General features: G+C 39.8%; 1 protein-coding gene across 9 annotated transcripts in view; it reads left to right on the forward strand.

The window, feature by feature from the left end:
• Positions 1–26,060, forward strand: part of ZC3H14 (zinc finger CCCH-type containing 14) — a 50,937-nt gene that overhangs the window by 21,933 nt on the left and 2,944 nt on the right. For 2 of the 9 annotated variants that reach the window (XM_032878586.1, XM_032878587.1), the window contains exons 10-13: positions 16,263–16,337; positions 20,934–21,093; positions 21,846–22,078; positions 25,858–25,978. In XM_032878586.1, the coding sequence (XP_032734477.1) occupies positions 16,263–16,337; positions 20,934–21,093; positions 21,846–22,078; positions 25,858–25,978 (589 nt within the window). Of the gene's footprint in view, positions 1–10,069; positions 10,476–16,262; positions 16,338–20,933; positions 21,094–21,845; positions 22,079–25,857; positions 25,979–26,060 lie in introns of those variants that run through there. The other 7 variants (XM_032878589.1, XM_032878590.1, XM_032878592.1 and 4 more) reach the window with 4 other exon arrangements.

The raw sequence follows: 26,060 nt of genomic DNA on the forward strand, positions 1-26,060 counted from the left end.
ATATTGGCCTTTCGTTTTTTCCTCCTTTTTGCCTTTAAGATTCATTAGTAACTATTATTGATTGCCCCAGCTCTGTATTTTATTTTATTTTTTTACTAGTTTAAACACTCCATTTCTGTTCATCCAGTGGTTAGCACCGAAATCTTACCATGCAAATTTAATTGCATATTCCAGAAGTTAATGTTCTGACCCGATTTCCAAAGTAAATTAACTGTAGAATACCTTAGCTCCAGACTTTACCCTTCTGGCTTACATTATGTTTCCAGTTTTTCATTTTTGTTATTTTTTTTTTTTTTAGATTTATTTATTTATTTATTTATTTGACAGAGAGAGAGATCACAAGTAGACAGAGAGGCAGGCAGAGAGAGAGAGGGAAGCAGGCTCCCTGCTGAGCAGAGAGCCCGATGCGGGACTCGATCCCAGGACCCTGAGATCATGACCTGAGCCGAAGGCAGCGGCTTAACCCACTGAGCCACCCAGGCGCCCTCATTTTTGTTATTTTTTAAATGCGTAAATTGGGCACTATTATTATTTTACCCACCCAGTTGGTGTTTATTCTGCTTTTACCTACATGTTTATCAGTTTTTGTTCTCACACGTTGAATGTTACTTGAGGATCATCATCTTCAATGTTTTGAAGTATTTTTGAAGTGTATTCTTTGGCAGTTGCTTTAAGAATAGGTCTGTTGCTCTAAATTTGCCAAGAGGCCGTTTATCTGTGTTTTTTCCCTCCTTGTTCTTGTGCAGTAATTTTGCTGGATAACAACAGTTCTTTGTTCTCAGCACCTTGTATGTATTATGCCATTGTCTTCTGGCTTCCATTATTGTTGAATGGACTTCTGTCATTCTAATTGTCTGTCGTTCCTTTGTAGGTGATCTGTCCTTTCTCTGGCTGCTTTCAAGATCTTCTCTTTGTCTTTGATGTTCTGCAGTTTCACTACGATGTATCTAGGCATGGATTTCCTTTGGTTTTCCTATTTTATATATGTTGTATAAAAAACATTTAAATAAAATATTTTACATATGAAATATATGTTTACCATAGAAAAATTGGAAAAACAAATCTTTGTAATGCTTGTTGATAGATTAGAAACTCATCAAATAGTGTAGGAAATTTAAAAATAAAAAGCATCGTTCTTTGCTTCATTCTTCTCTATATTGGTTCTTCCCAAATGGCTGCCACTTTTAAATGCTTGTGTTTATGTCTTTAATTTTCTCCATATCCCATAATATGCTTTATAACTCTGTTTTTTCATTCACTAACAGTAGGTGGTGTTTCTTGTTTTTTTGCTATGGTGTATCAGGATTTAGCTCACACTTTCCTCTGCTTTTCAAGCTCATATAGTAAAGTCACTATTTTTGGTTCATTTACTTATTTTTGTCATTTTTTTTTTAAGATTTTATTTATTTGACAGAGATCACAAGTAGGCAGAGAGGCAGGCAGAGAGAGGGGAGGAAACAGGCTCCCCGCAGAGCAGAGAGCCCCATGTGGGGCTCGATCCCAGGACCCTGAGATCATGACCCGAGCCAAAGGCAGAGGCTTTAACCCACTGAGCCACCCAGGTGCCCCTGTTTTTGTCATTTTATTTTATTTTATTTTTTTAAAAGATTTTATTTATTTATTTGTCAGAGAGAGTGAGCACAGGCAGGCAGAGTGGCAGGCAGAGGCAGAGGCAGGCTCCCTGCTGAGCAAGGAACACGATGTGGGACTCAATCCCAGGATGCTGGGATCACAACCCCAGCCGAAGGCAGCTGCTTAACCAACTGAGCCACCCAGGCATCCCTATTTTTGTCATTTTAAATAATACATCTAAATATTTACTTTTTGTGTGATCACTATAATTCAGTATGCTTTGTGTTTTTTGTTTTGTTTTGTTTTGTTTTTCTTTAGTTTTTAGATTTTATTTATTTATTTTAGGAGAGAAAATGCAAGCAGAGGGAGAGAGAGGGACAAGGCAGACTCTGTGCTGAGCTCAGAGTCCAACATAAGGACTTAATCTCATGACCGTGAGATTATGACCTGAGGTGAAATTAAGAGTTGGATGCTCGGCTGAGCCACCCAGATGCCCCTATTTTAGTATACTTTGATTTCCAAATGATAAGGATATTTATGTCCCTTTTTAAACTCCTTTTATTTTTTTACGATTTTATTTATTTATTTGACAGCACAAGTAGGCAAAGAGGCAGGCGGGGTGGGGGGGATTAGGCTCTCCGATTTGGGGCTCGATCCTAGGATCCTGAGATCATAACCTGAGCCGAAGGTAGAGGCTTAACCCACTGAACCACCCAGGCACCACCCTTTTTAAACTCTTAATACATCTTTTCTTACCACACCTTCTAAATTCTTTACTTTTTTGGGGGGTGTGCAGAGGGAGGAAGAGAGAGAATCTTAAGCAGGTTCCACACCCAGCATAGTGGGGCTCTGTCTCATGACCCTGAGATGGTAGCCTGAGCCAAAATCAAGGAGTCAGATGCTTAACCAGCTGAGCCACCCAGGCACTCTAAACTCTGTACTTTTATATTGCCAAAGATGATAAGTACACCTTTTGTTTTGTTTTCCTCGTTAAGACTACTGTGCTTTGTAAGTTGACTCTAAAAGTTGAGAACCAGGGGGTGGGGGGTTGGGTGAGCCTGGTGGTGGGTATTATGGAGGGCACGTATTGCATGGAGCACTGGGTGTGGTGCATAAACAATGAATTCTGGAACACTGAAAAGAAAAGATAACAAAAAAGTAAAAGTTGAGACCAAGGAACAGCGTATTTACATTATTAGGACTAAATTAATAGGGGTGCCTGGGTGGCTAGTCGATTAAGCATCAGACTCTCAATTTACACTCAGGGCGTGATCTCAGGGTCATGAGGTCAAGCCCCGCATCAGGCTCCATACTAGGCAGGAAGCCTGCTTAAGATTTTCTCTTCATCTCCCTTTGCCTGTCACCCTGCTCAAGTGTGAGCATGCATTTTCACTCTCTCTAAATAAATAAATGAAAATCTTTTAAAAAAAACTAATTCATTAGAGGGCCAGATTTACATTTTTGTCTGTAGCTGTTTGCTAGGGATTCCTTAGATAAGTTTAATTTTTCTGCTCTTGAACAATTTTTTGTTTTCCTTAAGTTCTTTCCCCTACTCCCCCTTTTTGTATTGTATTGCCTACCTTCATTATGGTCTAAAAATTTGTCATTTTATACTATTAAGTCTTTGAGTTCCACTTTTTTCTTAGGTACCTTCATCCTAGAGTGTCTGTCCTCTCGCTCATCTAACTGGTTGCTCTCTAGATCTGCTTCAAGACTGTCATTCCAGGACTTAACTCCTCCCCTGAGTTTGCTCTGCATTTTCTGGATCCCACTGTCTTCTCGGTATATTCTCATTTTGTTATCACATCATGAAGAAACTTAAAAAGTATGGGAGGTAAATTCTTCTGAGTACCTGGAAATCTAAAGATACCCTTTTACTTAATTGATACTTTGGATAGGTACAAAATTCTAAGTTGAATTTTTCTCAAAACTTTGAACACATGGCTTCATTATCTTGAAGCTTCTAATGTTTATGCTGAGGAATTGGTTGCCCATATGATTCTTATTCCATTATAGAATACGAAGGATTTATTTTTCTGGAGGGTTTTAGGATTTTCTGTGTGTTCTTGATGTTTGAAGTTTACTGTGGTAAACATAGATGCTATTTAGTCACTTTTGGACTAAATACTTTGTGTACTTTTTAAATTTGAAAATTCATGCTTTTAGTGTGGGAAATTCTCTTTAAATTATTTCTTTAAAATTTTTTTCTCTTTTGGAAATTGGATAAAATTCCTGCTTTTATTTTCTCATTTTTGTCTGATCTTATTCTACTTTGGCATATTTTATTGACTTATCTTTAGTCTCCCCCCACCCCCGCTTTTGTTTTTGGTTTCCTTTTTAAGCGAATTTAAGTTTTTAAAATTATATTTTTAAAATGTCTGAAAGGTCTTTCTTGGTCTGTTTATGTATCTTGTTTTGTGGATATAATATTTCAAATTTGTCAAAAGAATATAATTACAGGATTTTTTTTTCTTTTTAAAGAATTATATTTTGTGTCCTAGTTGATGGTTTTCCAGAGTCAGTTTTTGTTTTTTATTTTTTTGTTTTTCCCTTTATTTGCAGGCTCTTTTCAAAAATGTTTCTAAACATGTGAGTTCCTCATTTAAGAAAAGTCAGTAAAGAGGCTTACCTAGAATTGTGTGGGCCAAGCTTTGCTGTGGGCATGTTTTGTTTTAAATAAAGCAGACAAGGACTTGCATGTGGCCTTGAAATTAAAGAGGAGTTTCCTGGAGGTTCTTACACTCCCAGTAGCTATCTAGATTCTCCCCAGATAATTTTCCGAGTTCCTTCTTCTTAAAACGTTTGAAAAAAATTTCTTTAAAGTAGGCTCCATGCCCAAAATGGGCCTTGAACTCTTGACCCTGAGAGCAGGAGTCTTATACTCTACTGACTGAGTCAGGCAGCCACCCCAAAACATTTGAATTTTTAGAAAATGTGTGGCCGTCTGATTTGCAAACCCTTGTTTTCTGTTGAACATTCTTTGTAGTCTTCATTGCTCCTCACTTCTCACAGTCTTGGATGCCCCTCTTTGTTCATTTCATCCAGGTTAAGTATCTCCACATTGTCAATTCCCAAGTGTGTATCTCCAGCCAGGGCTTTGCATCTGAATTCCTAATTCTCATCCAGCTGCTTATTCTACATTTTTTTTTGGATATGTAATAAATTAAACTTGTCTAAAACCAAACTTCTAACAATTTTTTCTTCCAGTCTGTTTTTCCTATAGTCTTCCTCATTTTAGTTAATGGCACAGCACCACTTTTCCAGTTGATCAGGCCAGAAACCTAATGCTGTTCTTTCTTTGAAACTTAAGGCCATTCTTCCTTGCCTCTGTCTTTGCTTTCCTCTTTCTCTCTCTCCTTTTACCTTCCTTCTTCCCTCCAACTTTAGCAAATCCTGTCTGCTGCTACCTTCAGAGTATATTTAAATTCACTGTTCCTCATCACCTCTCCCTCTACCATCCTAGGTTAAGCCATCATCCATGACTTACCTGGATTATTGGAATAGTGTCCTTACTAGTCTGTCTGCTTTCAAACTTGGCCTCCTACAGTTTGTTCCACACAGTAGCAAGTGATCCTTTTTTTTTTTTTTAATAAACATATAATGTATTATTAGCCCCAGGGGTACAAGGTCTGTGAATCGCCAGGTTTACACACTTCACAGCACTCACCATAGCTACCCTCCCCAGTGTCCATAACCCCACCACCCTATCCCTACTCCTCTCCCCGCCCCCCCGCAACCCTCAGTTTGTTTTCTGAGATTAAGAGTCTCTTATGTTTTGTCTCCCTCCTGATCCCATCTTGTTTCATTTATTCTTTTCCTACTCCCCAAACCCCCCACGTTGTATCTCCACTTCCTCATATCAGGGAGAGCATATGATAGTTGTCTTTCTCCGATTGGCAAGTGATCCTTTTAAACTGTAAGTGAGATCATGCTGCTCCCCTTCTCAGAACCCACTGGTGGCTCCCCATTACACTCCAACTAAAAGATTCCTCCCTGATATTGTCACCTATTAACCTTTTCCTTCCCTCCACTTGCTTCTCCTTGATATCCCCCAGACATACTTGCTGTGTTTCTCTTTCTGAGCATTCAAAGAAGAGCATGTCTGAGATGTTTTCACCCTTTCCCTGGAATATTTTTTTCCATATGTCCACATAACTCACTCAAAAGTTGTCTTTGTGAAGCCTTCCCTAGCCCCCTACTCCTTTACCCACTCTTCTAAATCTTTATTTTTGCCACAGCACTCCCTATGTAATATGTATTTTATGTTTTCATAGTTTAGATATTTTTATCCCCTCAGATCATCAATACAAAACATGTTCTGTTTTTACATACATTTTGGTTTTTTTTGTTTTGTTTTGTTTTTGAGCTCCCGTCCCCTTCCCCTCCCCACCAGAGTACAAGTTCTCTGACCAGAGATTTCTGTGTTATTCATTGCTGTGATTGAGTGGCCAAAACAGTGCCTGACATATAGTAGGAGCTCACTGAATCCTTTTGTCTTTTTTTTTTTTTTTTTAAGATTTTATTTATTTATTTGAGACCGAGCACAAGCAGAGAGCAGAAGCAGGAGAGGGCGAAGCAGACTCCCCACTGAGCAGGGAGGCCGATGTGGGGCTGGATCCCAGGATTCTGGGATCATGACCTGAGCTGAAGGCAGATGCTTCACCAGCTGAGCCATCCTCTCGTCCCTACCAGGCATCCCTAAATCCTTTTGTCTTAATGAATGTGTCAGTCGGCCTTGCATCTATCTCACTTGCAGCTTTCCCAGCATCTCATTTTGGCTTTTCTGCTCTGCCTCACAGGCAGTATTTGTCCATATATTTTCTGTTTTCCAGAGGTGGTTGAAAACTCATCTGTGATCCCCTTCCTAATTCACACCTCTAAATCAGTGATCTGCTTTTTCTGATGATACAATTTTTTGTGTACTGGAATCATTTTTTGCTACTACACTCTGTATGTATTTGACTTAAATATGTCTACACTATTAGTGGTATGTAAGAATGTGTAAAAATAGGACTCTAAGGATAGAGATAAAAATATTTCTAAAATATTTGGTTATTTGGCTGTTTTCTTCCTGTACCTTAGTGGGTAATGTTAGAAACCCAGTTTGGAGTTGCTGTTGTATGTATTAGGAGATTGTAATTTTTAAGTTCTTTACTTCATTTTCATGGGCTCTGCAGAAGGAGAAGGTGTATATGCATATGCTCAGTGTGTCCTGCTGGACTGGAAGCTTTTTGTGAAGGAGTCTTAATAAAGAGAGGAGTTTTTGTATTCAGAAAAATGAAAATCTCCCTTTTGTTCTGTCCATTGCCTTCCTCGGAGATAAGCACTTCACTTAAAACAGTTTGGTGTAGGGGCACTGGGTGGCTAGTTGGTTAAGCGTCTGCCTTCAGCTCAGGTCATGATCCCAGGGCCCTGGGGTCAGTCTCTGCATCAGGCTCTCTGCTTGGCGGGGAGCCTGCTTCTCCTCTCCCTTTCTATCAAATAAATAAATAAAATCTTTAAAAAGACCAGTTTGGTGTCTATCTGTAGTCTCCTTGGCATTTTTTTTTATACGTATGTACAGGTATGTCCATTCTCTGTAAAGTACAATTATATGTATATTTATATGCACCTACCATATATGTACATATAAAATAGCATCACATGAATTTCTCTGTGACATGTTTTATTTCACTTAATATGTAATGGAGAAAAGTATAATGGCGTGATTATTAGTATGGACTGAGGGAGTCAGACTGCTTCATTGTTACTAATCCAGGCTATGCCACTTACTGAGTGACCTTAACCTTTTTGTACTTTCCTTAAAATATGTAATTGTCCTCTGCTGATAGATATTTACATTGGAATCCATGAAGGGATCTTTTTTTGCATTCTAAGGTTGGGTTGAGTACAGAGGGTGATGACAGAAACCTCAAATGAGTTTTTTTGTAGCCACGTTGTTACTCCTCTGCTGTTAAGACTCCATTCCTGCTTTTCTCTTTGATGTGTTGTTTGCTGCCCTCTAGTGAACCAGCTGGTTTTTCAGGTGGCATTTGGCTGAGAATGTGCTGCTCCTTCTCATGGTTTATGTTAATAGATGTCATGTCTGCCAGCTAGGGTTCTTAATTCTATATGAATCCAAAGCCTTGTAAATTTTGAAAATTATTTTTTTCCAAAGATCTTAAACAATGAGATTAAATTTACAGATACAGTGGAGAAATGAATAAAGATTCTTTTGTAAATTTCAGCAGTTTTTCTTTTTCCTGTTACTGTAAACATCTATTTAACTGGGAAACCAAAGGCTACACTTCATTATAAGAATTATTTATTAGGGCTGTTGGGAGTCATGTCCACCATTTTACATGCTTATACTTTGTAGCTTATTTGTAGCTTGGCTAGTAAACCAAAGTAAAAATGACCTTTCTTTAATTAAAGCCGTGGAAAGAGACCTTTCATGAAAGTTCATGAATCGGAAGACTTTAATATTGTTAAGATGGTGCTCCTCGGGGCGGCTGGGTGGCTCAGTGGGTTAAGCCTCTGCCTTCAGCTCAGGTCATGATCCTGGGGTCCTGGGATCGAGCCCTGCATTGGGCTCTCTGCTCAGCGGCGGGGGGCTACTTCCCCTTCCCCCTCTGCCTGCTTCTCTGCATACTTGTGATCTCTCTCTCTCAAATAAATAAAATATTTAAAAAGATAAAAAAGATGGTGATCCTCTGCAAATTGATTTATGAGTTCAACTCAGTCTATGTTGAAATCCTGCTGGGGCTTTCACAGAAATTGGCAAAGTGATCCTAAGATACATATAGAAATGAAAAGGACCTGGAATAGCCAAAACCACTGAAAAAGAAAGTTAGAGGACTTAAATTTTCTAACTGCAAAACTTCCTACAGAGCTATAATTGAATGGCACTAGCATGAGGATATACAGACAGATCTGTAAAATCAAATTGAGCATCTGGAAATAAACCAACATGTTTATCATAGGTTTTTTTTTTTTTTTTAAGATTTTATTTATTTATTTGACAGTGAGAGACACAGCAAGAGAGAGAACACAAGCAGGGAGAGTGGGAGAGGGAAAAGTAAGGCTTCCCACAGAGCAAGGAGCCTGATGCGGGGCTCAGTCCCAGGACCCCGGGATCATGACCCAAGCCAAAGGCAGACGCTTAACGAGTGAGCCACCGAGGTGCCCTGATTAAGTTGGTTTTCAATAAGGTTGCCAAGACAGTTCAGTGGGGAATAGATTGGCTTCTCAGCAAATAGCATTGGACAACTGAATATCCACATGCAGAGAATGAAGTTGGACCCTCACTTTACGTAAACTAACTAAAAAATGGATCAAAGGCTTACATGTAAGAGCTAATTTCATAAAACTCTTAGGGAAGAAATAGGTGTAAACCTAAATGAGCTTGGATTAGGCAATGGCTTCTCAGATTATGACACCAAAAGCACAAGCAACCAAAGAAAAAGATAAATTAGGGGTGCCTGGGTGGCTCAGTCCTTGGGTGTCTTTCTTCAGCTCAGGTCATGATCCCGGGATCCTGGGATTGAGTCCCACATCAGGTTCCCTGCTCAGCGGGAAGCCTGCTTCTCCCTTTCCCACTCCCTCTACTTGTGTTCCCTCTCTTGCTCTCTATCTCTCTGTCAAGTAAATAAAAATTTTAAAAAATTTTTAAAAAATAAATAGGACATTAAATTAAAAATTTGGTGCTTCAGAGTATAAGTATACTCTAAAAATTAAAAGATAACTCTCACTGTGGAGAAAATCACTTACCTAATATTAGTCTATCACTGAACCAAGGCCAAGTCCTCATTTCTCTTATCTGTAAATTCCTACCATACCATATCCATGCAGCAGTATTGCATTATTTCCATGTATTTTAAAAGAGATTTGTCTGTGATTGTGGGTCCAGTTATCCCCCTACCCTTCCCCTAAAAAGGAAGTGCTAAATACTGCTGTATACTATTTTCAAGGGTAAATGAAACTCAGGGTACTAGATAAAACAATTTAAAAAAAATTGAAGCCCAAAAATTATGGTTTAATAGATGAAGGGACAAAAGTCCATTAAATTTCACATCATATCCAGGTATAAGGTACTTAATGTCATTATATTAGTTTTTACTTCAGATCTTCAGTGCTTCTTGTCATGTGAGGTAAATAATAGAAAATTCTTTGTGTCCACTTGTCTGCTTTCAGCCAATCAGAAGCCAGAATTATTTCTTATGCAATAATAGGGTTTATTGTTTGGAGAGGAGCATTAAGTAGGACTTAAAGGATATAGGGGGCTTCATATTAATTAAGGCTTCTTAGTTGTAGCAAAGAGAACATTGGTCTGGTTTGTTTAGCATTTTCAAATTTAGTTTGAGTTCTGACTCCAGAAATGTACAATCCTATCTTTTTAGTTGTAGGTTTTAAAATGTTACTAACTCTTAATACTTTTTAAATTTGAAGCCTTAATTACTGTTTTTATTTTTGATGAAACAATTTAATGGGCTGTGAAGGAAAAGTTATGAAATATTAAGAGGGAGAGAATTTTATGAAAATGTCTTCAAGGTTTCCATCACCATCTTTACCGATTTTCTTCTCACCTGGGCCAATTGACTTAGGTTCTGTAACAAGTTCTTCTTGTTCACTGAATGAGCTAGACAATATTTCCCATCTTTTAAGGAAAATATCAACTGATATCAATGAAATTAAGGGAATGAAAGCTGCAATTTTGGCAGTGGAAGCAAACCTTTTTGATCTAAATGTTAGAGTGTCACAGAATGAAGCAAAAATTTCATCTTTGGAGGTTAAAATGAATGAATGTTCAACATCATCTGAGTGCAATAAACAGTTTGAAGATCTTCAAGAGGAAGTAGATTTTGAATCACAGTCAAGGACTACTGATGTAAAAATAATTGGCTTCCTTAGAAACATTGAGAAAGGTAAATGTTTAGTATTTGATATCTTCTAGGTAACTCACCCTTGGAACTGTGTCTTTTTATGTGACTTGATTAGTTCACATATGGAGGCAGCAAGTCACAAAACTTGAATTTCTGATGTATAATGACAAATTTGGAGTCCACATGATTAACTTAGAAGCCTAGAAGTTACCATAATTCTCTTTAGTGGATCTCTTTAAAATTATGTTTTAAAGGGAGAGGTGAACAAAGAGGAGCAAAACTTGAAATGGGAGAGAATGGCTCTCTTTCATGTATCTGTTTCGTGAAATTATTTTTAAAATGTGTAATTCTTTCATTATTCATTGTATTAAAGAGACCTATTGTAATATTAGAATTGAAAGAGTTTCTTCCAGTAACCCTAATATGTGTTAGTTTTCCAAGCTGTCTTACAGGAGTACAACCTGATCAAATGACTCCTGCATTTCAGATCAGTTCACTGGGATTTACTTTGTTTTTACCATGATAATTTTGCAAGGAGTTAACCTTTTTTGACATACCATTTAAGAGTAATATATTTTATTTTTTTATCTTTTTATTTTTTTAAAGATTTTATTTATTTGACAGAGAGAGAGATCACAAGTAGGCAGAGAGGCAGGCAGAGAGAGAGGGGGAAGCAGGCTCCCTGCTGAGCAGAGAGCCCAGTGCAGAACTCGATTCCAGGACCCTGGGATCATGACCTGAGCCGAAGGCAGAGGCTTTAACCCACTGAGCCACCCAGGCGCCCCAATATAACATATTTTAAAAGAAAATAATTGATAGAATTTTGAATTGAGCATTTCAAATTGAAAACCCCAGGTACCTTGGTTGGCTCAGTTGGTTAAGCTTGTGACTCTAGATTTGGGGGTCATATGTTTGAGCCCCACATTGTGTGTAGAGATTACTTAAAATTGAAATTTTTAAAATAAAGTTGAAAAACCCCTTTTAATGAAACATGGCATTTGATTGCCAGCTAATGTACTGAGTGAGCAAAGGCTGTTCTCATGAAACTACTAGTAGTAGGTACACTAAAATTAGTATTCTGGCATCCTACTAATATTTCAGTATTTGGAACCCTATCAGTCACATCCCTTTCTACACTGTACCGTACCACTTTTGTTTTACTTTTTAAGATTTTTAAAAAATACTTATTTTGGAGAGCGAGATAGCAGGAGAGGAACAGAGAGAATCCCAAGCAGACTCTGCACTGAGTGCAAAGCTTGATTTGGGGCTTGATCCCATGACCCCGAGATAATGACTGAGCTGAAACCAAGAGTTGGAGATTTAACTGACTGTGCCGAGGTGCCCCTACTTTTTTTAAAGTTTATTCTAAACTGAAGTGTAGGTGACAGTATTATATTAGTTTCAGGTGTGTATAGTTATTCGACATTTATATACACATCATGAAGTTCTCACGCTAAGTATAGTTAGCCATCTGTTACCATACAAAGTAATTATTTTTAAAGATTTTATTTATTTATTTGACAGAGAGATAGCAAGAGGGAACATAAGCAGGGGAGTGGGAAAGGGAGAAGCAGGCCTCTTTCTGAGCAGGGACCCTGATGCGGGGCTTGGTCCTAGGACCCTGGGATCATGGACTGAGCCACCTAGGCACTCCCCCCATATGAAGTTATTAAACTATTTTACTATATTCCCCATGCTGTACTTTACATCTCTGACTATAACCAGAAGTTTGTTCCTCTTAGTTCTCTTAATTTATTTGCTCCTCTCCACTGCAACCACTAGTTCTCTGTATTTATGAATCTGTTTCTGTCTTGTGTTCATTTTTATTCTTTTTTAGATTCCACATATCAGTAGAAATAGCATGGTACTTGTTTTTCTCTTTCTTCATGGTAGCATAGTACCCTGCCTCTAAGTTGATCTGTGTTGTTGCACATGGCAAGATTTCATTCTTTTTATGGTTGAGTAATACTCCTTGTGTGTATCATATCTTTATTCATCTCTTAGTGCACACTGAGATTGCTTCTGTATCTTGGTTATTATAATTAATACCATAGTAAACATAAGAGTGTGTATATCTTTTAAAATTTGTGTTTTAATTTTCTTGGAGCAAATACCCAGAAGTGGAATTACTGGATCCTATGGTATTTCTATTTTTAATTTTTTTAGTAACCTCCTTATTGTTTTCCAGGTGGCTGCATCAACTTATGTTCCTACCAACAGTGCATGAGAGTTCCCTTTTCTTGTTAAGAAAGACTTAATTAACATTCTTGCCAAGACTTGTTATTTTTTTGTCTTAGGGATACTACCATTTTGACAGGTGTGAAGTGATACCTCATTATGGTTTTAATTTGCAGTTTTAAAAATATTTATTTGAGAGTGAGCAAGCACAAACACAAATTGGGGGAGGGCCAGAGGGGGGAAGGAGCTTTAGCCTTCCTGCTGAGCAGGAAGCCTTACCTGGAGCTTTATCCCAAGACTACAAAACTATGACCTAAGCTGAAGTCAGACACTTAATCGACTGAGCCACCCAAGGCCATTAATTTGAATTTTTTGATGAATAAAAATATTGAACATTTTTTCATGTGTTAGCCATCTCAGTCTCTTTTAAAAGACGTCTGTGGGATGCCTGGGTGGCTCAGTCAGTTAAGCATCCTAATCTTCATTTTGGCTCAGGTCATGATCTCCGCTAGGGTCAAGCCCTGAGTCAGGTTCCATGCCCAGCATGGGGGAGGGGGGAGTCTGCTTGAGATTCTTTCCTCCTCCCTCCCCCTGCTCCAGTGCTTCTCCTCTGTTTTTTCCCCCTATTTGAAGTGTGCGTGCTCTCTTGCTCTCTTAAATAAATAACATCTTCAGAAATGTCTATTCAAGCCCTTTGCCCCCCCCCTTTTTTCAAGATTTTATCTATTTGAGAGAGTGTGTGTGTGTGCGCGCGCTCGCATGAGGTTGGGGGGGGCAGCGGGAGAGGGATGAACAGACTCCCTGCTGAGTGTAGAGCCTGAAGAAGATCCTGACCCGAGTCACACTCAAGACACTTAACCAACTTAGCGGCCTAGGCACCCCCTCTGCCCATTTTAGATCAGATTGGTTTTTTTTTTTTTATATTTTTTGATTTCTTTCTATATTTTGAATATTAATCCCTTACTGGATATATCATTTGGAAATATCTCCCTCCATTCAGTAAGTTGCCTATTTATTGTATTGATGGTTTCCTTCACCATGCAGTTGTTTTTTTAGTTTGATAGACCCAGTTGTTTTCCTTTTGTTGTTCTTGCCTAAGTAGACTAATTTAGGGAAATACTGCTGAGAGTGATAGCCAAGAGTTTACTACCTGTATTTTTGTTGAGGAGTTTTATGATTTCAGGTCTTAAATTTTATATTACATTAATCATTTTGAGTTTATTTTTACATATGGTGTGAGAAAATGGTCCAGTTTAATTAATTCTCTCATGTAGCTGTCCATATTCTCAATACATTTATCAAAGAGACTCTCTCCTGCTGTAGATTCTTGCCATTTTTTTAAAGTAGTCCTTATACCCAACATGGGGCTTGAACCCACAACCCTAAGATTAAGAGTTACATGCTCCTCCTACAGACCCAGCCAGGCGTCCCTCATGCCTTTTTTTAATCATAGGTTAATCGGTTAATATGCACGTTTTAATAGTATTATTTTTTCCAGTCCATGAGCATGTTGTATCTTTCCATTTATTTGTGTCCTCTCCAGTTTCTTTTCTCTCCCAGTTTTCAGAGTACAGGTCTTTCCCCTTCTTGGTTAAATGTATTTCTAGGTATTTTATTCTTTTTGGTGCAGCTGTCAGTAGGATTGTTTTCTTAATTTCTGTTTCTGCTACTTTGTTATTAGTGTATTTCTATACACAACATATTTCTATATTTTAATTTTGTGTCCTGCAACTTGACTGAATTCATTTCTTCTAATAGTTTTTTGGTGGAGTCTTTAGGGGTTTTGCGTATATAGGTCATCTGTGGGGGGTTTTGTTGTTGTTGTTTTGGTTTTTTCTGTTTCTTAATTTCCTTTCTAATTTGGATGCCTTTTATTTCTTGTCTGATTGCTGTGGCTGGGACTTCCAGTACTATATTGAATAAAGGTGGTGAGAATAAACATCCTTGGCTTGTTCCTGATCTTATGATGTTATGAGTATGATGTTAGCTGTGGTTTTATTATATGTGTCTTTTATTATGTCTTTTATTGAGGTATGTTCCCTCTAAACCTGCTTTATTGAGAGTTTAAATGGGTGTTGAATTTTGTCAAATGCTCTTTCTTCCTGTATCGAGAGAATCCTGATTCTTTTTCTTTTTACAAAGATTTTATTTATTTATTTATTTATTTGACAGACACAGAGAGAGAGGGAACACAAGCAGAGGCAGTGGGAGAGAGATAAGCAGGAAGCCCAGTGTGGGCCTCCATCCCAGGACCCTGAAATCATGACCTGAGCTGAAGGCAGACGCTTAACAACTGAGCCACCAAGAATCGCAATTCTTACTTAGCCTTTTATTTTGTTAATTTGGTGTGCCATGTTGATTGATTTGCGGATATTGAATCATCATTGTATACCTGGAATAAATGCCACATGATCATGGTGAATAATTATTTTAGTGCATTGTTGATAAGACTTAATTTTGGTTTTGATAACACTTTTTTTAAATCTGCAAGTGAGGGGTGCTTGGGTGGTTCAGTCCGTTAAGCATCTGTCTTCAGCTCAGGTCATGATCCCAGGGCCCTGGGATTAAGTCCCGCATCAGGCTCCCTGCTTGCCGGGAGTCTCCTTCTCCCTCTCCCTTTGCCCCTTCTTCTTGCTTATGTTCTCTCTCTCTTGCCTCCCCCACCCCCCCAGTAAAATCTTAAATAAATAAATCTGCAAGTGAGTACCTAATATCTCCTAAGCACTGTGGAGGAGGGGAGGTTTGGAGAAGTGTGACATCCTTCCAGCCTTCATATTGAAGATAGAGAAGATCAGTTCTGTGTCACTGCTTTGTTTTAATTTGCAGTGTAACTGAGGAAGTTATGGACTTTTTAAAGACATCATAAATACTCTAGCGAATATCTTTTCTTACAGGAGATTCAGATGATTTTCTTTTTAAGATTTTACTTATTTGACAGTGAGTGAGAGAACACAGGGGGAGAAGCAGACTCCCCGTTGAGCAGGGAGCCCAATGTAGGGCTTGATCCTAGAACGCTGGGATCATGACCTAAGCCAAAGGCAGATGCATAACCAACTCAACCACCCAGACGATTGTTTTCATGCTCATGTAGGACCTAGACTCCAGACCATTTAAATGTCATACTGATTTATTATTTTCTTTGTCTATCTAAGCTTAGATAGACTAAGCTTTATCTTTCGGGAATTCTATGATCAGATAACTCTGCTGTGTTTCGCTTTGCAATTCTAGGGTTGGGGATGAGTTGTAATGGTGCGCGGCCAGATGGTGAAGGGAGAGTTTTGTCATTTTGATATTGCACTTGGCTGTCACCCGTCTATTATGGCTCAAGCTCTGGGTCCACGCAGCACCACCTCCTGGATTTTCCAGCCTTTTACCTTTATTCCCAGGCTTTATCTCCAGTCCGGGAATACTAGCTTCCGGATAAAGGGAGAACTAGGAATGCCCTGCATTGCTGTTTTTGGTTTAACTCAGAGTATAGGTTTTTCTCTTACAGACCTTTGGTTTATAAGTATTATTAAATTGCATTGTTGAAGCTAATAAATTATTTTTAAGTTAAAAACCCATAAAGATTATTTCAGGCTCCATATTCGGGAAACACACATGCTGGGATTGTTTTTAAGTTTAGTAAAGTTTTAAAATCTGTTATTCTAGGAACTCAACAGAGGCAGTTGTTATCCCGACTGCAAATTGACCCAGTAATGGCAGAAACTCTACAGATCAGTCAAGGTTGGTAAAAATCTTAAATTTTCATTGTAATCTAGCATTTTTCAGTTGCTGTTTCCATTTCTTACACTTCATTTAATGTATCTTGTATATTTTAGATCCTGCCCTAAGATGCTATATTTAGATTGTGAAAATATTTTAGGGCCAGGAAACAAGATCTGCATTTTCTTCATGTTTCATGGTGTTTGTATTTTTCGTCTCATTGAAAAACTTTCTTGCTTTGGTGCCATTTCACCTGAGTCTCTGGAATCTTCTGGCTGTCACTCCCCTGCTTTAGGGACAACTCAAATCCCTACCCTCTCTCCTTTCTACCCTACTTTTTCAATGTTTTGCCCTGCTTTACTGTCCTGTTGTCTGTTCAGCCTTATCCTCACTTATTTCACTTTAGAACCTGCTTACCAGGGCCACACCAAGAACTTGTTGTTCTTAGAGCCCCCATAGCTTAATTTTTTGCCTGCCCCCCCCATCTACCTCGCCCAGCCTAGACATAGATGCCAGGGGCTACTTCAGGACAGGGGGTGATTGCCTTATTTATCTCTGAATTCTCCCCATTCTCCAGTGCCCAGCCTCTGCCAGATGCATGTACAGTCCCCAGTAAATGTCCGCTGCCTACATGAAGGGAGCCGTTGGCTACCTGCAATCTTAAATTCGGAAACCTTCTTTTTTTCTCTTTTCCCTGTACCTACCCGTTGTTGGAATTTCTGGTGCCTTGACCCCTCACTTTGGCTCTTCTACTCCTCTGGTCAGGCCTCCAGAGTCGTATATCCCCTTACCCCACCTAGCTCTGTCTCAGAAAGAGGAACTTGTCCTCTCTCAGGGTTACCTTCCACCCAGACACCGATCCTCCCCAGTTGATGAATACTGGAGTAGCCCCACACTCCTGTAGTTTTAGTCTTTGCCTCTCTCTTGGCTTCTCCTTTCTTCTGTCAAAGTGTTAGATATTCTCCATCCTTGATTTTGCCCTGTCATCTCTCCACATTCCATTCTGCTTCCCACATTAGGGTATTTCAAAATGTTTGGCAGCTAAGCTCTGTGTATGTTGTATCCATTTCATTGGGACTTGCACATTCTTTTTTTGTTTCTTTAACTTTTCTTTTTTTCCATGGTGCATGTACAGTTTGAAGCATCTAGTTCTATGAGGCTTACGAGGGACTGCCTTCTTGGCTTACCTCTTGTGATGGTTTTTATTTGTGAGAGGCCTCTTATTTCTGCATATTCCTTTTATTTTTCACATACTTACTTTGTTTCATATGTATGCAACGCTCTGTTATTTCTCTGAGGATATTAAAAGATATTTTTGCGTATTTTTTCCCTTCCCTTCTTAGTCTTATTTTCTCCAAGTTTGTTTCAATTGCTATCTTTTGTGATAGGTTTTCCTCAGGTGTCTGAGGATCCTTGATTGTCTTATATTTATGAGTGGGAAAGCTGATTGGCATTCTGGGTTCATTAGTCTGGGTGATGGGCTTTTGACTTCACATTTGAGTATAGATCCTACTGTGGAAAGTCATTTTTCTTGTCTAATACAGGGGCACCCTGAGGTTACTGTCTTTAGGCTTTTCCTCTTGGAGTGGTTCGTTTCTCCAAAGAAAGATCTTTCAAAGTAGTGGATTGGCTGCCAGTGTTCTGGTGAGGAAAAGGGGCTGGGGGAGGCACTTCAACTTCAGTTACCATGTGATGTTTGCTTAAGACCCCCTCCCTGTTTTCAAAATGGTACTTCTTTCTGTGTGGCTGGCATTCCTTGTTCCAAAGGCTCTACGTTTCGCCCTTTTCAGGAGTCTTAAGCTCCACTCTTCTCCAAGGGAGAAAATAGTCAAAGGGTTATCAGGATATCTAAATGCTTTTAAAAATTTTAATAGTATACATTTAGCTTGTTTTGTTGTAGCACTATTCTGTCAAAGACCATGATGCTTCATTTGTAGGCCTCTCCAACATTGACCAATGGGAAAGCATGTCTCCAGTTATTCCAAAAAACTTGAATATACATAGGTTGGGGAATGGGTGTGATAGGGATCAGAAATGAAGAAAACATTCTGAGTTTAAGAAGACATAATTGCTTCTGGAATGGACACTTGAACACACCTGTTTCGGCCTTGACTTCCCCCTTTTGCCAAAGTCCCCTGTGCTGCCGGTTACCCAGCCTTTGGAGAATCTTCGGATCCACATTGGATTACTTCATTATTGGCTTAAGACTCGGCTTTTGAAGATCTTAGTTTTTCACTTTCAAAATCTGGATGTCTCCTCTTAAACAGTTATTTTCTTTGTGAGTTTATCTTCCAATAAATTAACCCTTTGTTGACATTTTAGTGAGGTTTTAGGAGGAAACCAAATGCATGGGTTCAGCCTGTGGTCTGTACCCAGAAGATGTCAGTAATCTCACATCTGTCTGCTTCTCTTTGACCCAGGTGATAACGTAAATCTTGCAGAGGTGACTAGTGGCTTATGTGGAATGAAAAGCTGTTTTCAATGCCCACTTTGCTAAACTTTATAGCATATGGCACGTCGTTCCCGTGTTTTCTTAAGTCTTTGTTTGGCTTCCAGGACTTCATGATCTCTCTTCTGTAATTCCATGTCATTCTCCTGTATCACCTCCTCTCCTCCTCTGTTAACGCTTAAAATGATCATTTTATCCTGTGTCCTACCCTTAGCATTATTTTCATCTCTTTTATATTCTCCCAAGATACAAACTGGTAGAACTGCTTTGCCTCAAAAAGGGCTGGATGGTAAGAAGGAGGGCAGCAGCCTTGGACTAAATTGTCGAGTCTACCTTTGCTAGCTGGGAGCCCTCTGAGAGTCACTGAAGAACAGCGAGTTGCATGTTGGTCAGAGGAGGGAAGTATCCTTTTCAGGTGCCTCGTGAGACGGGCGGCGCTATATATGTGCTTTGATGGAACAGTCCTTTTACCTTCAGTGCTTCTCTTATTTCTCTCTCCTCTTATTTCCACTTCTAAACATCTGAGAGCCCCACAAAGACTTCAGACTAAATAAATCTAAAATTGAAATTTATCCTGCCCCCTTTTAAATCTGTTCTTTCTCCTGTCCTCTGTTTCCTGCGTCCACTTTCTCTTCTACCACTCTCCTCCATCTGCGTCTTTATGCAATCCGGCCCTCACAGGGGATGGCAGCTCAGCCTCGTTCCTGGGATGGGACTTGGACATGCAGCTGCTGTGAGGTGCCAGTGCTGCTGAGGTGTGTACAGTGTGTCTTCTCTCCCTTGTGTGTGGGTTCCAAGAGGACAGAGTTGAGAATCTTAATTTGGAGCCTCACTGTCTCTTCTGGGCAACTGCCTGCTAATTGAGTTCTCGGACTGCAGTCCATTCTTAATTCTACCTGTTCTTCTAAAAACCAGTTTGATCCTATCATTTCTCTCCTTAGAAACCTCTCATGATTCTTGAACACTTCTAGATCAGAATCCAAAGCCATTGACACATACAAGATCCTTTATGCCTCAGCCTTCCCTGCCACTCACCCCACCCACCCACAGCCCTCAGCCACACTGCGTTTCGCAGCAGGTTTTAGATTCCTTGTGTCTCATGAAAGCCTTTGCCTTTTTCCATGCGGTTTTCTTTGCCTGCAACACTCTGTTTATTGTCTGGCTCCTTGCTCCCCGCTCTGGTTATTCCTGCTCATTTCCTTTAACATCTCCTTCAAATGTCCATCGTCTGGAGGCTTTGTCTTGATTCCTCGGCTGGAGTGGTTTCCTGTATTCTTGCCAAAACCTTGTACTTACTCTTTTAGGATTAGCTTTTAGGGTGTGCTGTTTTGAAATTGTTTGCACACCTACCTTTCTACTTTTTTCTTCTTTGTACCCAGCTCAGTGTTCAGTTCTCAGGTTTTGGATTTGTTCAGTTGAATGAACATGAATGGACATCCTGTGGATTTTCATCTCTTATTTACCTATTAACCTTAAGAGAAGTGCAACTCATTAACTTGTCAATTGATGGCATATCGATAGGTCATCTGTCTCCAGTCTGGGCTCTTGGCATATTTTATGAAGTAGGGTTAAGAAGCATATTATAGATGGCGTGAACTGTGGTTATTTGCCCTGAAGGTCATTGTTTGCCTTGCTGCATTTTTAAAAAATGCCCATTCATCTTAATTCCTTTCCAGTACAGTCTTCTCGGTACAACCAGGCAAAAATTATGCCTGATGAGTTGTTTTCATCAGAACGTGTTCTCTCTCAGTGGTACTGTGCAACATGAACAAAAGAAAATTTTTAGAAAAATTTTTAAGCAGCCTCGGTATCATGGTTTGAGGGAATATGAGGGGTTTTGTTTATAATTTTAGAAGATACTGTTGTACTTAGAGTAAGTTTATATTGTTCATATCCCATTAGATGTCTCACATAAAAACCATTCTGTACTGTAGGCAGGGAGTATTGATTAGAAGGCTTATGTAATGGGCTGTTATGAGAAAAGGAATACTTCTTGAAAAGGTGTTTGGCACAGAATTGCAGCGCTATTCCTGGGTAGAACTGTTGTGATTTTTCCTTTGAAAATATTACAAAATATATAAAAGGTTGACGTTCTTCTCACGTGTGTGATGTTGGGAATGCAAGGTATATTCAGAAGTAAACATTTATGGCCAATTTTTTTGGCTCAGATTACTATGACATGGAATCCATGGTCCATGCAGACACAAGATCATTTATTCTGAAGAAGCCAAAGCTGTCTGAGGAAATAGTAGTGGCACCAAACCAAGAGTCGGGGATGAAGACTGCAGATACCCTTCGGGTACTTTCAGGACACCTTATGCAGACACGGTAGATGGTTTCTTTTTCTTGTGTAGCTTTTTTGTGTTGATTAGCTAGTGCAGGTTGACCATTCGTTCCCAGCTTCCCTCCTCCCCATCCTTGCCCCCAGTGTAGAGTGCTTTTATTGGGTCAGTCGTTGGGCCATGAATAAATAGTAAGCCAATTCGGTTTTCAGAAATCCAGTTCCTCTTTCTTGTTCAGAAATCTGTTAACTTGCAAAGAAGTCCATGTATGATTGAGCTCTGTAAATAAGATTCTTTCCTTTAAGCACATGCAGGAAATGAAATTTAAAAGTCACGTGATCAAATCAGGAAATCTCTGCACAGAGAATTAGCAGATTGGGTTGGGGTGATTCCTCCCTTAGAAGATGGACTAAATATTCTATGAAGGAACAGATGTACCGATAATAAAATCAGTGTAAATACAGAACTGCTGGCCATGTGATCTGAGCTTAGATGCTGATTTTCCAGTTTATTTCCATGTGACCCTATGGAGATCCAGGTGGAGGGGAGATTTTCCTTAGTGCAGCCTGGAGGGTTGCTGGCGATGCCGACACAGCAACTGGCTGTCGCCATGGTGTGTTGGCGGGAGCCAAGCCGGCCATACCTGGAAGGCCTACCGAGTTTGTGTGTTTGGTTTTTTCCTACTGAAGAGACCACCACCAAGTAAGGGAGCGATAGTTCTGCTGAAGAGCACTGTAGGAGGCTCAGCGTTTTGTGTTTGTTTCCCTAATTCTATGGTATTTTCTATCTGTCTGGCAGAGATCTTGTACAACCAGATAAACCTGCAAGTCCCAAGTTTATAGTGACGCTGGATGGTGTCCCCAGCCCCCCAGGATACATGTCAGATCAAGAGGAGGACATGTGCTTTGAAGGAGTGAAACCTGTAAACCAAACTGCAGCCTCAAACAAGGGACTCAGAGGTCTCCTCCACCCACAGCACTTGCACTTGACGGGCAGGCAGCTCGATGACCCAGATGGTAGCTTTCCAAATGGTGTGTTGAGAGCTCAGATTTTCCCTTTCCAGGGTGCTGTCATTGTGCAGGGAATCTGGGCCCGGTCTCTCTACCTGGAGTGAATTCTGGGTAGAGGCCTTGCTCTTACTCATAATTCAGTAGCGGCCTTTTTTCTTCTCTCAGACAAAATGAGTTCATGTGAGACTGTCGTGCGTGTGTTCTGTATGGGCTCCCGGCTCCCGTGCTATGGTCGGCTTCAGCCCTGAGAGCCAAAGTACCTCGGAACCGTGCTTATGAAAGGCTCAGCCATCGTCCTTCATACCTTGCTTCCTTTTTCCCTTTAGAAAGCACACTTGTTACTTTCCTTTTGTTGTAACAGTAATAGTCTCTTATAATTGGCAGAAAAATGAATTTGCATTTTGATTCTGTTTATACCTCTTTGAAATTCCCTTAAAAGGAGTTTCTCACCTAATCTATCAAGTTACTGCTTGGAAGTTTAGCAAAGCCTTGTGTTTAAATTAAGTAATAGTATTTAGTAGGAACGAGATGAACTCCTCAGATCACAGCCTGCTTTTAGGCAGATGGATCGTTACCACTGGCTGTTCTCTCCCCAGACCTATGGTCAGGTGCACATACTGCTGGACCTTTTCATTCGAGACAAGAGAATGGTAGTCACTTTCCTTGTACCTTGTAAAATGTTGAAAAACACCTTCATTGGGAGGGGAGACGATTACTAAAACTTAAAAAAGAATAGTATCAAAAGAAAAAACAGTAATGCGTTTCGGTATTTTTCCAAGTCAGTCTTGGCAGAGACATGAAGATGCAGTCAGTACCTTTTTCAGTTCCTAAAAATATAATAGCCTTTAGAGGGAGATCGTGAGTGAGTGAGGAGATACTGCTGTTGAGCTGAATACTTTTTAGGCTGAGTTAATAATGTAATGTCCTAGTTTTTTTTGTTGTTGTTTTGTTTTTAAGATGTTATTTATTTATTTATTTATTTGACAGATCACAAGTAGGCAGAGAGGCAGGCGGGGGCGGTGGGGAAGCAGGCTCCCCGATGAGCAGAGAGCCCGATGCGGGGCTCGATCCCAGGACCCTGTGATCATGACCTGAGCCGAAGGCAGAGGCTTAACCCACTGAGCTACCCAGGTGCCCCTAATGTCCTAGTTTTGGTTGGTGGAGGGAATTGAAAGTCTGACCCTATAAAAAGGAAGAAAAAATTTTAAATGGTAACCGAGGTGGTTAAGAATTACCATAGTTATGCAGTACAGATTTCTGACCCTGTATATTTTGTCTCACATGAGAGAAGAAGTTAGGGTCTTACTTTGTTTAAATGTAGATGTCCATATTAGGCTTTATTGGTGTATATGTCCTTGGAGTGCCCCCAGTAAATAACACATTAGACTTCTTGTCTTGGTTTCACAAGTGCCTTAGCCCTTCTGGAGGCCAGGCGGATGAGCGGGGAGCCTCCTGTGCCAGTGCTTTGATCTGGGACTCTCAGCGTTTAGCTGCTGCTCAAGAATGAAGCTTTGTAGTGGTTAGAACGTAAGCGAGGCCCAAGAGACTGAATAACAGTGAAATAACAGTGCAGGTTTATAGCTTGGAATAAAAAGTGAATTTGCCTCATCTTAAAACTTAAACAGGAAAAGTTTTAATGGCTTATGAGGTTATAATGTTGGGGGAAAACCAGAATCAAGACCTCTGTATATATGACCTAACATTTCCATTAGGAAGATAATGTTTCCTTATGAAGTATTTAACTTCTTTAATACTGCCCATGAGTATCTAACTACTTCATTTTCCAGCCAATCTGCTCTTGGGTATTCTGTTAACTTCTTTCATTTGGCGTGGGTTTCCATGTGTATATCATAGTCTAAAGTATGTTCTTTAGGAGGAGGGTAAGACACATTTCCTGCAGGCAGGATATCAGAAAGACTTAAAACTGGAGAAAACTGCATGCAAGGATTTTATTGGAGACTAAGGATGCCTTTATATCCTGGAGCTATTTACTATTTTAAAAGTAGCACAGAAAACTATATATTAGACATAGTTGTGTTTTTTTGTTTTTGTTTTTGTTTTTAATTTTCAAGATTTTATTTGAGAGAGAGAGCATGAGCAGAGGGGAGGGGCAGAGGCAGAAGCAGACTCCCCACTAAGCAGGGAGCCTGATGCAGGGCTCGATCCCCGGACCCTGGGATCATGACATGAGCCGAAGGCAGACACTTAACTGACTGAGCCACCCAGGCGCCCCTGGCATAGTTTTATAGTAGCCCTTTGATGGTCCTCCTGTCTGGGCTCCAGGACTGCATTTGTGTGCCTTGTTCTCCTGTGATGAAGACTGAGGTTGGGTCACTAGATCAGTAAGTTCTCAGAATACCAGCTGCTGCCCTGTTATGTTTTGATTGGTTGCCTACTTTGTATTTTTGTTTCCATTCAATCATAAAACTCTAAGGGAGACATTATTTTCTTTTTGCTTTGATAAGGAAACTGAAGTTGAGGTACTAGGTGAGACTTGTCCAAAGTCTCTAGCTCAGCTAAGTTACAGAGCCAAATTTGAACTGCCTGGTCTCAGGCAAGAGGACTAGAGCAATGTGGTTGAAGTGATACTTGCTTTTGTAATTAGGAATGTGAATCCTAATTTTTAACACCCATGATGCTTGTTTTTTTTTCCTTTTTCTTTCTTTTTTTTTCTTTTTAAGCTAGGATATCTTGGTCCAGAAGTTGGCAGGTCATTATCGCCTTTGGGTGTGAATTTATTTGGCTTTTTTACATTTTTAAATGGGCATTAGTTGCCCGGATTTAAACTCTGTATGTCATATAAAATGGTTTTTTGCTTTCTCTGAATCAGGAAACAATCTGGCAACATGGGGCCCACTTTCCCACACCCTAGTAATTGACATTGTCATTGGACATGACCTTGCGAGGGAGTAGCAGGCAGTGAGCCCTATGGATGATGCATACACTTGCTCTCCTGGTTGCTTTTACCGCCTTTATTTCCCCTCACCAAGGCTGTCGGTCACCAATCATCTCACATCCAGCCAGGCTCACTGATGGGTGATCTAGTGGGTCGCTTTAGGTAATGGCCCATTGTAACCCACTGTAAGCAAAAAACTTTTCCTCATATTGATGTGAGTTTACCACCTGGACTTAACAACAACCTTTGTATACCTCAGTGAGTGCGAACACTTCTGTGTATGTATCACTTAAAATGTCTGAACGTATTTGTTCACATTCTTTGGGTTTTTTTGTTTGTTTTGGTTTTTTAAAGTTTGATTTATTTGAGAGAGTATGCGGAGGGCGAGGAGCAGATGAAGAGGGAGAAATAATCCTTAAGCCAACTCCCTGCTAGGCTTGATTCCAGGACCCCAAGATCATGACCTGAGCCAAAGTTGGATGCTTAACTGACTGAGCCACCCAGGTGCCCTGGTTCATGTTGTTTTTAACCTTGTGTTTGCAGTTTTCATTTCATTTTATTGGTTCCCTACTTGGACATTCTTTCCTCTCTCTCACTTTCTCTCTCATATTTTAATTCATCTCTGAGATAATATTGAGCATTGGAGTTTAGGGTGAGAACTCTGGCTAGTTGCAGCATCTCTCTCTGGTGTGCCTCTCACAGTGAGAACTGCAGTCCCCTTCCTGGTGACCTTTTCTAGCAGACTCTTACCTCCGTTAACTAGAATATTGAACTGTTTTGTATGATTGTGACATAGAAGAACATAAGATTTTAAGACCGGGTTTTGAAGGAAATGTATTAAAGGTGTCACGTACTGAATTGATCATAATTAATGAGATACTTTTAATTTTTTCCCCCTTTTTAGCTGAGATGAGTGAACTGAGTGTGGTCCAGAAACCAGAAAAACTTCTGGAGCGTTGCAAGTACTGGCCTGCCTGTAAAAATGGGGATGAGTGTGCTTACCATCATCCTGTTTCACCGTGCAAGTGAGTAGCTGCAGCAAGCGGATTCTGATCTTTGGGTTAATTTCTGGATCTTAGATCTTACTCTGTTTTTCTTTTCTGTGGA

This window comes from Lontra canadensis, unplaced genomic scaffold (assembly GCF_010015895.1).
Source record: "Lontra canadensis isolate GAN:19392208 unplaced genomic scaffold, GSC_riverotter_1.0 scaffold64, whole genome shotgun sequence".
Taxonomy (NCBI): domain Eukaryota; kingdom Metazoa; phylum Chordata; class Mammalia; order Carnivora; family Mustelidae; genus Lontra; species Lontra canadensis.